Source organism: Nomascus leucogenys, chromosome 18 (genome assembly GCF_006542625.1).
Source record: "Nomascus leucogenys isolate Asia chromosome 18, Asia_NLE_v1, whole genome shotgun sequence".
Classification (NCBI taxonomy): domain Eukaryota; kingdom Metazoa; phylum Chordata; class Mammalia; order Primates; family Hylobatidae; genus Nomascus; species Nomascus leucogenys.
In genome coordinates, this window is record NC_044398.1 from 2,427,558 (window position 1) to 2,444,712 (window position 17,155).

Here is a 17,155-nt window from a genome sequence, read left to right on the forward strand (position 1 = left end):
TGTTTCCTGACTTTTTAAATGATTGCCATTCTAATGATGTGAGATGGTATCTCATTGTGGTTTTGATTTGCATTTCTCTAATGACCAGTATGTTTGTTGGCTGCATAAATGTCTTCTATTGAAAAGTGTCTGTTCATATCCTTAGCCCACACTTTCTCATGGGATTGTTTTTTTTCTTCTAAATTTGTTTAAGCTCCTTGTAGATTCTGGATATTAGCCCTTTGTCAGATGGACAGATTGCAAACATTTTCTCCCATTCTGTAGGTTGCCTGTTCACTCTGATGATAATTTATTTTGCTGTGCAGAAGCTCTTAATTAAATCCCATTTGTCAATTTTGGCTTTTGTTGCCATTGCTTTTGGAGTTTTAGTCATGAAGTCTTTGCCCATGCCTGTGTCCTGAATGGTATTGCCTAAGTTTTCTTCTAGGGTTTTTATGGTTTTAGATTTCACATTTAAATCTTTAATCCATCTTAATTTTTATTTATTTATTTTTTTTTTGAGACGGAGTCTCGCTCTGTCGCCCAGGCTGGAGTGCAGTGGCTCCATCTCTGCTCACTGCAAGCTCCGCCTCCCGGGTTCACGCCATTCTCCTGCCTCAGCCTCTCTGAGTAGCTGGGACTACAGGCGCCCGCCACCACGCCCGGCTAATTTTTTGTATTTTTAGTAGAGACAGGGTTTCACCATGGTCTCGATCTCCTGACCTCGTGATCCGCCCGCCTCGGCCTCCCAAAGTGCTGGGATTACAAGCATGAGCCACCGCGCCCGGCCAATCCATCTTAATTTTTGTATAAGGTGTAAGGAAGTGTCCAGTTTCAGTTTTGTGCATATGGCTAGTCACTTTTCCCAACACCACTTATTAAACAGGGAATCCTTTCCCGATTGCTTGTTTTTGTCAGGTTTGTGGAAGATCAGACGGTTGTAAATGTGCGGCATTATTTCTGAGACCTCTATTCTGTTCCACTAGTCTATATATCTGTTTTGGTACCAGTACCATGCCGTTTTGGTTACTGTGGGCTTGCAGTATAGTTTGAAGTCAGGTAACATGATGCCTCCGGCTTTGTTCTTTTTGCTTAGGATTGTCTTAGCTATACGAGCTCTTTTTTGTTCCATATGAAATTTAAAATAGTTTTTTTCTAATTCTATGAAGAAAGTCCATGGTAGCTTGATGGGGATGGCATTAAATCTATAAATTACTTTGGGCAGTATGGCCATTTTCATACTGATTCTTCCTATCCATCAGCATGGAATGTTGTTCCATTTGTTTGTGTCCTCTCTTATTTCCTTGAGTAGTGGTTTGTAGTTCTCCTTGAAGAGGTCCTTCACATCTCTTGTAAGTTGGATTCCTAGGTATTTTATTCTCTTTGTAGCATTTGTGAATGGGAGTTCACTCATGATTTGGCTCCCTGTCTATTATTGGTGTATAGGAATGCTTGTGACTTTTGCACATTGATTTTGTATCCTGAGACTTTGCTGAAGTTGCTTATCAGCTTAAAGAGTTTTGGGGCTGAGATGATGGGGTTTTCTAAATATACAATCATGTCATCTGGAAACAGAGATAATTTGACTTCCTCTTTTCCTATTTGAATACCCTTTCTTTCTTTCTCTTGCCTGACTGCCCTGGCCAGAACTTGCAATATTCTATGTTGAACAGGAGTGGTGAGAGGGGATATCCTTGTCTTGTGCCGGCTTTCAAAGGGAATGCTTCCAGCTTTTGCCCATTCAGCATGATATCAGATGTGGGTTTGCTCTTATTATTTTGAGATATGTTCCATCATACCTAGTTTGAGTGTTTTTAGCATGAAGGGGTGTTGAATTTTATTGAAGGCCTTTTCTGCATCTGAGATCATCATGTGTTTTTTGTCATTGGTTCTGTTTCTGTGATGCATTATGTTTATTGATTTGTGTATGTTGAATTAGCCTTAAAGCCAACTTGATTGTGGTGGAAAAGCTTTTTAACGTGCTGCTGGATTCAGTTTGCAAGTATTTTATTGAGGATTTTTGCATCAATGTTCATCAGGGATATTGGCCTGAAATTTTCTTTTTTTGTTGTGTCTCTGCCAGGTTTTGGTATCAGGATGACGCTGGCCTCATAAAATGAGTTAGGGAGGATTCCCTCTTCTTCTATTGTTTGGAATAGTTTCAGAAGGAATGGTGCCAGCTCCTCTTTGTACCTTTGGTAGAATTCAGCTGTAAATCCATCTGGTCCTGAGCTTTTTTTGTTTGGTAGGCTATTAATTACTACCTCAATTTCAGAACTTGTTACTGGTCTATTCAAGGATTCAGCTTCTTCCTGGTTTAGTCTTGGGAGGGTGTATGTGTCCAGGAATTTATCCATTTCTTCTAGATCTTCTACTTTCTTTGTGTAGAGTTGTTTATAGTATTCTCTGATGGTAGTCTGTGTTTCTGTGGGATCAGTGGTGATCTCCCCTTTATCATTTTTATTGTATCTATTTGATTCTTCTCTCTTTTCTTCTTTTTTAGTCTGGCTAGCAGTCTATCCATTCTGTTATTCTTTTCAAAATACCAGCTCCTGGATTCATTGATTTTTTTGAAGGGTTTTTCATGTCTCTATCTCCTTACATTTTTCTCTGATCTTAGTTATTTCTTGTCTTCTGCTAGCTTTTGAATTTGTTTGCTGTTGCTTCTCTAGTTCTTCTCATTGTGATGTTAGGGTGTCAATTTTAGATCTTTCCCACTTTCTCCTGTAGGCATTTTGTGATATAAATTTCCCTCTATACACTGCTTTAGCTGTGTCCCAGAGATTCTGGTAAATTGTGTCTTTGTTCTCATTGGTTTCAAAGAACTTATTTATTTCTGCCTTAATTTCGTTATTTACGCAGTAGTCATTCCGGAGCAGGTTGTTCAGTTTCTATGTAGTTGTGCGGTTTTGAGTGAGTTTCTTAATCCTGAGTTCTACTTTGATTGCACTGTGGTCTGGGAGACTGTTATGATTCCTGTTCCTTTGCATTTGCTGAGGAGTGTTTTACTTCCAATTATGTGGTCAATTTTAGAATAAGTGCTATGTGGTGCTGTGAAGAATGTATATTCTGTTGATTTGGGGTGAAGAATTCCATAGATGTCTATTAGGTCTGCTTGGTCAAGAGCTGAGTTCAAGTCCTGAATATCTTTATTAATTTTCTGTCTCGTTGACCTGTCTAATATTGACAGTAGGGTGTTAAAGTCTCCCACTATTATTGTGTGAAAGTGTCTCTTTGTAGGTCTCTAAGAACTTGCTTTATGAATCTGGGTGCTCCTGTATTGGGTGCATATATATTTAGGACAGTTAGCTCTTCTTGTTAATCCCTTTAGCATTATGTAATGCCCTTGTCTTTTTTTATCTTTGTTGGTTTAAAGTCTGTTTTATCAGAGACTAGGATTGCAACCCTTGCTTTTTTTTTGCTTTCCATTGGCTTGGTAAATCTTCCTCTATCCCTTTATTTTGAGCCTATGTGTGTCTTTGCACATGAGATGGGTCTCCTGAACACAGCACACTGATGGGTCTTGACTCTTTATCCAATTTGCTAGACTGTGCCTTTTAATTGGGGCAGTTAGCCCATTTACATTTAAAGTTAATATAGTTATGTGTAAATTTGATCCTGTCATTATGATGCTAGCTGGTTATTTTGCCCATTAGTTGATGCATTTTCTTCATAGTTTCAATGGTCTTTACATTCTGCTGTATTTCTGCAGTGGCTGGTACCAGTTTTTCTTTTTCATATTTAGCGCTTCCTTCAGGAACTCTTGTAAGGCAGGCCTGGTGGTAACAAAATCCCTCGGCATTTGCTTGTCTTTAAAGGATTTTATTTCTCCTTTCCTTATGAAGCTAAATTTGGCTGGATATGAAATTCTGGGTTAAAAACTCTTTTCTTTAAGAATGTAGAATATTGGCCCCCAATCTCTTCTGGTTTGTAGGGTTTCTGCAGAGAGATCCCCTGTTAGTCTGATAGGCTTCCCTTTGTGGGTAACCCGACCTTCCTCTCTGGCTGCCCTTAACATTTTTTTCCTTCATTTCAACCTTGGTGAATCTGACGATTATGTCTTGGGGTTGCTCTTCTCAAGAAGTATCTTTGTGGTGTTCTCTGTATTTTCTGAAGTTGAATGTTGGTCTGTGTTGCTAGGTTGGGGAAGTTCTCTTGGATGGTATCCAGAAGTGTATTTTCCAACTTGGTTCCATTCTCCCCGTCACTTTCAGGTACACCAAATGTAGTCCCATATTTCTTGGAGGCTTTGTTTATTCCTTTTCATGCTTTTTTCTCTAATCTTGTCTTCTCGCTTTATTTCATTGAGTTTGTCTTCAATCTCTGATATCCTTTCTTCCGCTTGATCAATTTGGCTATGGATACTTGTGTAGGCTTCACGATGTTCTCGTGCTGTGTTTTTCAGTTCCATCAGGTCATTTATGTTCTTCTCTAAACTGGTTAGTCTAGTTAGATACCCCTCTAACCTTTTGTCAAGGTTCTTAGCTTCCTTGCATTGGGTTAGAACACGCTCCTTCAGGAGTTTGTTATTACCCACCTTCTGAAGCCTACTTCTGTCAATTTGTCAAACTCATTATCCGTCCAGTTTTGTTCCCTTGCTAGTGAGGAGTTGTGATCCTTTGGAGGAGAAGAGACATTCTGGTTTTTGGCATTTTCAGCCTTTTTGCATAGGTTTTTCCTCAACTTCATGGATTTATCTACCTTTCGTCTTTGCTGTTGGTGACCTTTGGATGGAGTGTTTGCTTGGTCATCCTTTTTTTTTTTTGATGTTGATGCTATTGCTTTCTGTTTGTTAGTTTATCTTATAACAGTCAGGCCCCTCTGCTGCAGGTATGCTGGAGTTTGTCGGGGGTCCACTCTAGACCCTGTTTTCCTGGGTATCACCAGCAGAGGCTGCAGAACAGCAAAGACTGCTGCCTGTTCCTTCCTCTGGAAGCTTCATCCCAGAGGGCACCCACCAAATGCCAGCCAGAGCTCTCCTGTATGAGGTGTCTGCTGACCCCTGCTGGGGGGTGTCTCCCCGTCAGGAGGCTTGGGGGTCAGGGACCCACTTGAGGAGGCAGTCTGTCACTTAGCAGAGCTCGAGCACTGTGCTGGGAGATCCACTGCTCTCTTCAGAGTCAGCAGGCAGGAATATTTAAGTCTGCTGAAGCTGTGCCCACAGCTGCCCCTTCCCCCAGGCGCTCTGTCCCAGGGAGATGGGAATTTTATCTATAAGCCTCTGATTGGGGCTGCTGCCTTTCTTTCAGAGATGCCCTGCAGAGAGAAGGAATCTAGAGAGGCAGTCTGGCTATCATGGCTTTTCGGTGCTGTTGTGGGCTCTGCCTAGTCCGAACTTCCCAATTGCTTTTTTTTACACTGTGAGTGGAAAACCACCTACTCAAGCCTCAGTAATGGTGGACGCCCCTCCCCCCACCAGGCTCGAGTGTCCCCCATCAACTTCAAACTGCTGTGCTTGCGGCGAGAATTTCCAGCCAGTGGATCTTAGCTTGTTGGGCTCCGTTGAGGTGGGATCCGCTGAGCAAGACCACTTGGCTCCCTGGCTTCAGCCCCCTTTCCAGTGGAGTGAATGGTTCTGTCTCTCTGGTGTTCCAGGTGCCACTGGGGTACAAAAAAAAAACTCCTGCAGCTAGCTTGGTGTCTGCCCAAATGGCCGCCCAAGTTTGTGCTTGAAACCCAGGGCCCTGGTGGTGTAGGCACCCAAGGGAATCTCCTGGTCTGCAGGTTGCGAAGACTGTGGAAAAAGCGTAGTATCTGGGCTGGATAGCACAGTCACTCATGGCACAGTCCCTCATGGCTTCCCTTGACTAGTGCCAACCACTTGAGCTTCCCGGGCGAGACAACACCCCACCATGCTTCTGCTCGCCCTCCACGGGCTGCACCCACTGTATAACCAGTCCCAATGAGATGAACCAGGTATCTCAGTTGGAAATGCAGAAATCACCCACCTTCTGTATTGGTCTCGCTGGGAGCTGCAGACCGGAGCTGTTCCTATTTGGCCATCTTTCCCGGGAATCAACCAGTTTAAATTCTTTTAAACATTTACTTCCAAAAACAGAAGCTCTAACAGTGAAGACAGAAAATAAACACGTATATAGGGGTCCTCTATAACCACAATTCAAATGTCTGAGGGAGGGCTTCACAGGTTCCAAAGCATTTACATTATCTTCTCCAAAGCTCACAATACTTTATGAAGTAGAAAAGACAGCATTATTTTCTTTTGAAGATAAAGAGGCCCCTAGAGGTAAATAATTTGTGAATAAAGTTTCATGCTGGTGAGGAGTAGAATGGCAACTGGAATTTAGGTCTTTAGGCTTCTTGATAAATGCTTCCAATTTTCCACTTTGAAAATGTGTTAAAAAATACTTGAAAAACTACGAACTTGAACTTCTTTAAATAATTCTCTAAAATGCCACACAACTACTTATAATAAATATTCTTAGGTTTACGTTTTTAGTACATAAAGAATAGTAAATACTTCAAGGATAAATAAGTTCAGGTGTCATCCTTAATTTTGAAAGTCATTTATTAAAAGACGAAGTGGAGGATGATGGGAGATAGCAGGGAGGGAAAAATGGGAAAAGATCACAGCATTTTCTTATTATGGATATTCAGAAAATATTCAGAAGAACCTCAAGCCCCTGGACAGCTAACAAAGTTCCAAGGGCTTTACTCTTTTAAAAGGCCTAGAATTTTATGTATACCATCCTATCATATACATACATATTTACTTCAGATCTTTTGTGTAATTTATAAAGCCCTAAAATTCTTAGAAATAGCTTTTAATGATTATAGAAATGCTTCATAAAGTACGATAGCTTATTCAATTCACTTTTTGTGAAAAGATTGTTCTGAACTTCCTACTGTTTTCAAATCTTTTTAGGGGAAATGGAGCATATATTCATTTAAATTACCTTCTTATTTTAGTTTACTGGGCTGAGCTCTTTAATCAATAAAATAAGTTTTTACTTTTGTTATCCTTTCTGTCCCATTCCACTACTGAGTTCAGCTTGACTAGAACATTTTTCTGTTGTCTGTACCAGCACTTCCCAAAGTGTGTACCAAGGATCACTAGTGATAGAGCGAAGAAGTGTTAATGCAAACAAACAAAAATAAAGGGAATGTTGCTAAGCAATGCATAAAAAATTCCTCTCTTGGAAAGTCACAAAGGATACTAACATATAAAAGGCTTTAGAAATCCCATATCATGTTTAATTTTGCTTAATCCACTCTCACCAAATTCTTATTTTATAGGCCCCAGTATAATAAGAAAAATCTTGCATTACCAAACTGGCTACATTGGAACATTTTCAGTGAAACCCAACTCAGTATAAATCACATAACATGATCATAAAGCCCAATATGCATCTTAGTGACACATATACTTATATATGTGTCACTTATATATTGCCTAGATCTTGCCAGACAGTGTTTCTCTGAGGGAAGGGGAACATTTAACATGATTTCTAGTTAGAGAATTATTGGTTTATTTTTTTTCTTTGAAGGAGCTTCCTGGCCAATCAAAGCTTTAACTAGAGAAGATAAGGCCTAGACTTACTACACAGGTATAAATAACTAAATGCAGAGCTAGTATCAGTTTAATACCTTTTATCTTTAAGTGCTAATTTCTCCAGTTGACTTCTCCAAATTATATCATCCTCTGTTTTATTGAAGAACATCAGCTTCACTTTCCTTAAAAGAAAAAAAAAAAAACTCAGAAATAACTAATTAATAACATTTAAAATACGCACAAATGGAAAGTCTAAAGTGAACCAGTGTGAATGTTTTAGTGCCCAGTAGGTAACTAAAAATCATCAAAAACTGAAATGAGATAAAAGAACCTAGTTAATAAAATAGCTAGGATTAGAGGAGGCAGAGTAAGAAATGATGAATGAGGAAATGGTAACATGTCCATTAAGGTCCAGTGAGTAATCAATTTAAAATACCTTATACTAATATAACAGCCTCAAAAAGGATAGTAATTAGAGACCAAATTACATACCTGAGACTGGGTATATCAGTCAAAGCATAATTCAGTATTTTAACCATTGGTGTGAAGCCTGTTCCAGCTGCCAACAAAAAGAGATCTTCTAATTCTTGGAACTTGGATATTTTAAAATTGCCCTCAGGACTGCTTACAGAAACCAAATCTCCTAAACAATGAAATATAAGCTAAATCAGAAAAAACAAAAAACAAAAACAAAACAAAAAACCCAGCAGGGAAACTAAGAAGCCAAAAGTAGCTGAATTTAAAACACTGAGGAGTAACAGTATAAATACTTAACTTGCAGACTATGCATCAGTCTTTAAGATATGTAAGTAGTCTTAAGGATACTCATTAGGCCCCTAAGTATGTCTGAATTATATCATTACAGTCAAATTAATAATGAGGTTTTATGATATAATTTCCCACCACTATTTTGCCAAACCATCTGAAGTCTGAAATTTACAAACTACTGCAAAGTATTTATCCACAAATTATCAATAAAGGATCGATTGCTAAACTAAATTCTAAGTACTTCAAAAGCAGAGTCCATATATATCTGTCTTACATGGTACAGGGTAAAGAACAGATATTCACTATTTACATATTGATTATTAGCCACAGTAACAGGATTAGTAGGAGAGAAAACTGAAATAGAGACGCATTCTAAAATCTTATGTTGATAAACACACCAACTTCTCTTCTACCAAATTTTTGAAAAGACCTATTAAGAAGGGCTGTTCTGAGTTTAATTCCCATAAAAACAAAGCAAGATCAGAAATGCAGTCAACTATACTTAGAGCATGCCACTTACCAATCTAGAATCAACATGGTTGAGAAATCAGTGCCCATTTTCTACAGCCCCGTTGATATAATCATATGAGAAAATTACCTTTAGGACTAGATTCAGAAACTTGAAATGTAATCTTAAAAAGGAAAAATAAAGCTGCCATAATTTTTAAATGATTTAAAATACTCTTTTAAAATGCTTGGATGCTCGCAATTTTTCCTTTGTTTTCCATTGCAGGATAGTAAGAATCTTGCAGTAGTTGATGAAATAAGTATTTGAAAATAGGGCTGCGCATGGTGGCTCACGCCTGTAATCCCAGGACTTGGGGAGGCCAAGGCAGGTGGATCACCTGAGGTCGGGATTTCAAGACCAGCCTGACCAACATGGAGAAACCCCATCTCTACTAAAAATACAAAAAATTAGCCAGGCATGGTGGCACATGCCTGTAATCCCATCTACTTGGGAGGCTGAGGCAGGAGAATCGCTTGAACCCAGGAGGCAGAGGTTGAGGTGAGCTGAGATTGTGATGCCACTGCACTCCAGCCTGGGCAACAAGAGCAAAACTCCGTCTCAAAAAAAAAAAAAATAATAATAATAGAAGCTCCCCACTATAGTTTGAAAAAGACCGTAAAATTAGAGTGTCTTTAGGAAAGCCAGATAGTTGTTTACTAAAGAAGGCTCAGAGGATAGTATTAACTTGGTAACTTTTATCCACAGCCCAGTCTTTCCAATGTTAACAAAACTGATTAGACTCACACAGGATAACTGATGCTAATCAAATTCAGAAGAGATTAAAGCACACATGCCAGAATGGCAATTGATTTACAGCTGGGGTTACATGTATCTAGTGACCTGAACATTACAGGTCCCATTGGGGATATCTTGTTTCCAGTATCAGCACACATAGAAAGCCAAATTAATCATGTAAAATCATGTTGCTTAGTGAACATGGGATTGAAACAAAGAGATGGATAATTGTATGGGTTCATTCATTTAGTGTACAACTCTCTAAGTGACACAAATATTTGTGCCGTGTCGAGCCTCCCTAAATGAAGTTGAAATAATACTTCTTCTTGTTCTTTGAGCTTTCCCTTTCCACGCTCTAGGACGACTCTCCACCCTGCTATGTTCGCAAAAATCTCCGTAAATAGGCTATAATACCATTCCTTAAGTTTCCACTTACTGTATTACAATCATGTGTCAGTCCTTCTTTCACAAGGTGATAGTCACCTTCACTAGATTTGTACGTACTCCAAAATACTTCAGGTTCAAATTCATATACAATATTTTGGTTTATGTAACCAAGGATGACTAATTATATCTATTATGTGAAGTAGATATAATTAGCAGAATCATACCTACTACATTTCAGAAAGTAATATAATCTTGTTTATTTCCAAATTTTAGTAATCCACTTCACTGGTATCCCAATGTATTGCTAATGCTGCCTTGGAAAGAGGAACACTTTTGCCATTAGGTAAAAAGCAGTGAAAAGAAAATACAGACAAAGGAAGAGACACCAAAAAGGAGCAGAAGCAAGAAGAGAAGTTTTTAAATCTTAATAGATCTCATTATAGTTCTTTATTCATTCTTTCAAAGTACCTTTACTGGCTGGGCACAGTGGCTCACACCTGTGATCCCAGCACTCTGGGAGGCCGAGGTGGGCCAAGCACCTAAGGTTAGGAGTTCGAGACCAGCCTGGCCAACACAGTGAAACCTCATCTCTACTAAAAATACAAATATTAGCCCGCATGGTGGTGTGTGCCTGTAATCCCAGCTACTTGGGAGGCTGAGGCAGAAGAATCACTTGAACCCAGGAGGCAGAGGTTGCAGTGAGCTGAGATCGAGCCACTGCACTCCAGCCTGGGCAGCAGACCATCTCAAAAATAAAACAAACAAACAAAAAAACAAAGCACATTTACTGACAGCCTATTATGTACCAACTGCCATGCCAGGTAGTGGAAATACAAAGATAAGTAAGACAATTTCTGCTCTTAAACTCAAAGTCTTATAATGAAGATATATATTTATTCTTATAATAGAGCTATGAACAAACCGTTAGTTATTAAGGGTTTCAGGGGAAGAGGAGGGCTCCATAAAGTGATATTCTGTTTGGGTCTTTTTATTTACTTTTATTTTTTACTATTATTTTTTTGAGACAGAATCTTGCTCTGTTGCCCAGGCTGGAATACAGTGGCATGATCTCAGCTCGCTGCAACCTCTGCCTCCCAGGTTTAAGCGATTCTCCTGCCTCAGCCTCCCAAGTAGCTGGGATTACAGGCGCCTGCCATCGTATCCGGCTAATTTTTGTATTTTTAGTAGAAACGGAGTTTCCCCATGTTGGCCAGGCTGGTCTCGAACTCCTGACCTCAAGTGATCTGCCCACCTCAGCCTCCCAAAGTGCTGGGATTACAGGCGTGAGCCACCGCACCCAGCCCATGTTTGGGTCTTTTTAAAAAAGCACTTGACAGGTAAAGAAAAGGTTGATGGGCATCCTGGGTGTGGCAACTGCATGTACCTGTGAATGAGGATGACAAATCTGTGGAACTCTGAGTAGCACAAGTATTTTTGTATAGCAAGAGATGAAGCTGGAGAGATTACCAAAGTCTTTGTAGGTCATGTAGTACAGATAATGGGGACCCATCAGAGGTTTCAATGCTGCAAAGCAGCTAGGGTCAGTTGTGAGAAAACAGAAGCCAACGAAGATATGATGAAGGCTTACTATAAGACAGTGGCAGAAGAGGTAGCTGAAAAAGTCACTGAGATGTAGACTCAGCAGAACTTAGTGGCTGACTGGACTGGCAGAGAGAAAGTGGGAAGAATCAAGGCCAACTCGAGTTTCCAGACTGGATCAAGGATGAACAGAGATGCTGCAAATAATAAAAATAAGGAATATGGAGTATGGCCACGCTGGGTAGGACAAGGAGAAGATAGCTTTGGTTGCAGACATGTTGAGTTAAAGATATCTGATAGACGCCTGCACGGAGATAACTAGAGGGCAATTTGATCCAATCTAGAGCACAAATGAGGTTAAAAAAATGTAAAAATACTAACCAATCTGCAGACGATCAAGCTCTGGTGTGAAGAGTCCAGTGGGATAGATTTTTACCAAAAAGTAGATGTATTTATTGTTGGGAAGAACTGGTTCCTTGAACTCTGAGAGTAAGCAACCAGATACAGGTGTATATGGCTTTACTATTTCTGTACCTAGAAAAAAAAAATCACAGCAAAATAATTAAATTCTAAAAATCCAAAAATCTCAATGAAGATGAAACATCCAAATTTTGACACTATCAGTATATATTTAAAATTATATACCTAATGGGTATATAATTCTAATGATTTTTCTATATGTATATAGTATATATACCCCAAGCCTATATGTGCCGAAACAATTTTCACAAACCAATACTGTACCCATAATATAAACAATCTGTTTTTACGATGCATAGTCTAATTTAATAGAAATGTATGGTAATAATTTTAGACAACCATCTATTCCACCAGCAAATAAACTTTGTAATGGGCCACAACAAAAATGGCATCAAAAGTTTACCATAGAGATGTAAAAAAAAAAGTATCTACCTAATAATTTTAATTATACGCCAAATTTTAAAAAATGGTTACTGATGACCAATGGGATCACTTGGGGGAGAAAAAGGAAGACATTTCACTTTTTACTTTATGTACTTTAAATTGTTTTAATATTTTAACATATTACATACTACTTTGGAAACTGAATAAAAAGAATGTTAATCCAGCTACTTCTAAGAATATATTATTTTCTTAAAGAGTTAAATAAGTAAGAACTCATTTTATTTTAGGTAGCCAAATTCCAAAGAGAAGAATCATTGCATGTTTGAAAGACCAAAAATTTTATGCATGGCTTCTTAATGTATACAAAATACATATATAAATTAAAATGCATTGGCAATAACTGGAGAAGATACCAGCTCTTGAATCAGGTAACCAGGCATTAGTGATGAAAAAGAGAAAACCAGCCATTAGTGATGAAAAACAGAAAACCAGCCATTAGTGATGAAAAACAGAAAACCTTAACAGTGCCTCATCATAATATATCATATCTTCTGAGACCTAGCTGGTAACATTTTAGATGATTGCCGGAAACACTACAGCTGACAGGAGAATTTTACTATTTGCAGCTTCAAATGGCCAAGAAAATGTTGGACGTCAATAAGAAGGGTATTCAAAACAAGTGAGGTAAATTTAGGATGAAAATGAAAGAAAAAAAGAATTCATATTTATACATTTATAGAGCTTCTTATACTGGTAGCACATATAATAAAATCATTTTCAATCATTCACTCATTTTAAATTTTATAGATTGAACTTCATAAATGATACAACCCTAAGTAGCTACTAAGAGACACCAGTATGAGCTTCTAGCAGTTGTCTTCATGGAGGACTATTTGTGCAGTCTCTCATCTCTTTCCTTTAGGGTTTTGTTAGTCATAAATTACAATGCTGGTGGAATCATCTGTCTAAACTACTGGCAATATCTTTGTTCCATATGATAATGTGGTACAGCTATAGTTCCAACATGTAGGACACGTTGCAGTCACAAACCTAGATTCTGACCATCACTAAATCTAGCTGCCTGAAAACATTTATTAATAACTTAAATGGTTGTTTTCTAGAGAGAATAGTACTGATTTTGAACTGCTTATAAAAGAAGAAAGTGTGTCCCAAAGCCTCTATTCACCTTACCTGTAATAGGTAGCTTGAGGTAAACATGTTGCCCAATGGGCACCTGAAGATGAGTGCTTGGTGGCAGCATCAAACAGAAAAGCCTCATATCATGAGTAACATCTTCCTTGGAAATTAACTGGCACTTTCTGTAGTACAAACCTAAAAAGTGATTCATTTTCTCTTATTGACACATAAATAAATAAGAAGTAATACTAAACCACTAAGAGAAAGCACATACTCAGCTTCTGTTTTCTAGAAAGCTTCAATTTCACTAAAATGCCTATACATTTAAAAAATTAATCAATATTTTAAGGTTAACTTTTCCATTTTATTTTCTGAGATATGTGTTGACCAAGACCTGCAAATACTTCTATAACTTGAAAAATGAACTTAGTGTTATTTCCTCATATCTGTTATTATAGCATGTTAAACCATTATGTTCTAAAAAATAACCTAATTTTATTTGATAATGAATAAATTTACATTCTAAAGTCTTTTTTTTTTTTTTTTTTTTTTTTTTTTAAGAGATGGGGTTTCACTATGTTGCCCAGGCTGGTGTCGAACTCCTGGACTCAAGCAATCCATCCACCTTGGCTTCCCAAAGTGTTGAGATTACAGGCATGAGCCACCGTACATTCTAAAATCTTTGCTTACAAAATGGAAAAGTCCTGAAACTCAAGCCTTTAAGGCTTAACAACAGTAGCACTATTAAGCAATTTTAGAATATCTCTTTGACAAAGGCAAGAAAGATATACATTCTTGTGTCTCTATGTTTATGTGTATGTATTTTATATACATGATTAGAGAACATTTTAACTATCAAAAATGATTAAAACAAAAACTTTTATGCTTAAAGGTGTAGGTTTTGGTATCTGGAAAATTAATTCAAGTGAAAAGCTGAAGATGTTAGGAATAGGATTATGGTACTAATATATAAATAGATAAAAGGAATCAAATATTTTTATAAATACTAGAGAAATTTGAAATATTCCAAGCTCAGAAAATATTGTTTGTATACAGAGGAAATAATACCATTTGGATTAGAAGAATTTATTATAGAAGTTCTGAAAGAATTAAGATTTTCACTTGTAAATTATTTTTGAACATAAATAGCATATCAGAACAACGTGAAGATATTAACTTTTTATTTCCTCTCTCATAAAATAGTATTTACAGAGATGTAAATGAATAAACCCTGATAATATATTTCTTACTCTAGTTATTCTCTTTTTTTAACCTAAAAATATTCAAGTAGGTGCAGAAATATTTTCTCCAGATCTTAGAAAGTGAAGGGCCAACAGCTAATAATCAATGCTTAGTAGAAAACTAAAATTCACCTATAATCCTAAGAAATCATTTTAGTCACAAGTGAATCCAACTTCCCTTCTCCCTTTTGCTCCCGACCGATCAGTCACTCAATTTTCCACCTGCTATCATGGTAGCAGTAAGTATATAAGCTTAGACTACATCGCTTTATGCAAAGACCTTGGAGTATCACTAGAGGTCACCTCACTCTAGTGCCAGGGCACAGGCTTGGACCAGATTACGGCTAAGAGCCCACCCTAAAGTTATCCCAGGAGGCCTAACAAACACTGGACTAACCAAAGGGTCAAAGGACACAGGCCCATGCACAAGGAGAAATGAAGGTGCAAATGATCTCTTTATTTCTTTCTCCAGACCCTTTCTGGAACCCACAGTAAGAATACAACTAGAGACCCACATACTATATATGTATAAATATTTAACAGTTATAAATCAGACAAATAACTGTCAAAGTATGTTCTATGCTATATCTTGAAATATATACCTTCACAAGGTCCTAGAAGGCTAGGTTCAAATTCGGGATTCTTAAAGTCCTCAAAGTATCAGTGAGATGGCAGAGGAATGAGACCTGCACTCCCACTGCCTGTCCCCCTTGTCTTCTCATCCTTGGCTCTGTCTGACAATGAGTAGGGGCTTAAATGGGTGTGGATACATTAACACACAGGCTCAAGCTCATGCACTAGCTTTTCACATAAACAGCCCTGGCCACTCCCTGGATAGAAGTAGATTTGGGGTCATTTGGGCAGGGAATTCCATGGTTCTAGATACATACAGGGTGAAGTTGAAAGAAAGAGGATGAGCTCCAGGTGGATACTTCGTGGCCTTGCAATACTTCTCACCTTGTGGGAGGGGTGTGGCTGGAGACAGTCACGTGGGGCTCTCCAAGTGTGGAACCCAGGGCAGGTGCCCCTCTTACGCAGGTCTAAGGACCACAGTGTGGTTTTCTTCTAATAAAATCTAGTGCATATCATCTTGAACTTTACAGCTGTATGAGAATGCTCACCTTCTGGATTGACAATTTCTACTCTAGCATTTGCTAGAAAAGTTTGCTATAGTAACCGTGCAACTCTCCAGTGATATTTAAAACACAATGAAATCCTGGGCTACAGTGATTTACTGACTTTCCTTGCTAGGGAGTTGACACAGCATTCTTGTTATTTAACACTACTAAGATAATTTCAATGTTCTACCCATAGAAGCCTGACTATAATTTCAAAAGAACATCCTAACTACAGGTTGCAAGGATTTTAAGAAAGATTTAAGAAAGTTTTCATTTTTCAATTGCATCAAGGAGAAAGATAGCACAGGCAGATGGGAACTGCAGTATATAAGATAAGAAAAAAGAAGTATACCATCATTCTCAGCAAACTATCTCAAGGACAAAAAACCAAACACCACATGTTCTCACTCATAGGTGGGAACTGAACAATGAGAACACTTGGACACAAGAAGGGGAACATCACACACCGGGGCCTGTTGTGGGGTGAGGGGAGGGGGGAGGGATAGCATTAGGAGATACACCTAATGTAAATGACGAGTTAATGGGTGCAGCACACCAACATGGCACATGTCTACACATGTAACAAACCTGCACGTTGTGCACATGTACCCTAAACCTTAAATAATAATATATATATATATAAACAAAAAAGAAGTATAAAGCAGATGTCACTGACTACTTCAGTCTACACAATGCCATTATTTAACTGTCTGCTTTTTGGCTTTCTAAGTACACGTAATTATACTAAAAAATGAGAAACTGAAAATAAAGACAGCAAAACAAAAACAAAAGACAGAAATATTACTGCCCCAAATACCTAACTTATTTGAATTAAATACATACAATTAATATTCAGATACTCAGGGTACGGCTGAAATACTGAGGATAATAAGACTATTTGGGCATACTATTTTCTTAATGTTAAAAAGAAATTGTATTTTCCCATTTAAAAAATAGAATTTCACAAGGCCAAAATAGAAAACGCAGGTAGTCTTCAATGGGAGATGGAAGAGAAAGAGAAGACCGCACTAGGAGTCCACACTGCCTTCAACTGGCTTCTCCTTCTTGCACTTTTGAAGCACTTAGTTACTCTTATTTTCCCTGCTGGAAACAGAAGCTTATAGAAGTTAAAAAGCCTGTCCGACATCTCAGGGCAGCTAGAAAAGATGTGGGATGGAGTAAGAAGCTATTAGGGTTTCTTGTCCCAACTCAGTAGGCCTTGTTTAAAAAGTTTGAGAACATGACTAGTAATTATTAGTAGCCAATCACTATAGCCAAGTTGTGGATGCAGTGGAAAAGCTCTCGAAGGAAATTAAAAGTCCCACTTTAGTGAGCACATGAATGATCTGATAAGAAAGCGAAATAGCCT

General features: G+C 38.1%; 1 protein-coding gene across 3 annotated transcripts in view; it reads right to left on the reverse strand.

Moving 5' to 3' along the window:
* LOC100603380 (cytochrome b5 reductase 4) overlaps positions 1-17,155 on the reverse strand; it is a 111,449-nt gene that overhangs the window by 14,735 nt on the left and 79,559 nt on the right. For 2 of the 3 annotated variants that reach the window (XM_030798239.1, XM_003258288.2), the window contains exons 11-14: positions 13,482-13,622; positions 11,808-11,960; positions 7,982-8,132; positions 7,585-7,671 (exon numbers count right to left, since the gene is read on the reverse strand). In XM_030798239.1, the coding sequence (XP_030654099.1) occupies positions 7,585-7,671; positions 7,982-8,132; positions 11,808-11,960; positions 13,482-13,622 (532 nt within the window). The remainder of the gene's footprint in view (positions 1-7,584; positions 7,672-7,981; positions 8,133-11,807; positions 11,961-13,481; positions 13,623-17,155) is intronic. The other variant, XM_030798240.1, reaches the window with a different exon arrangement.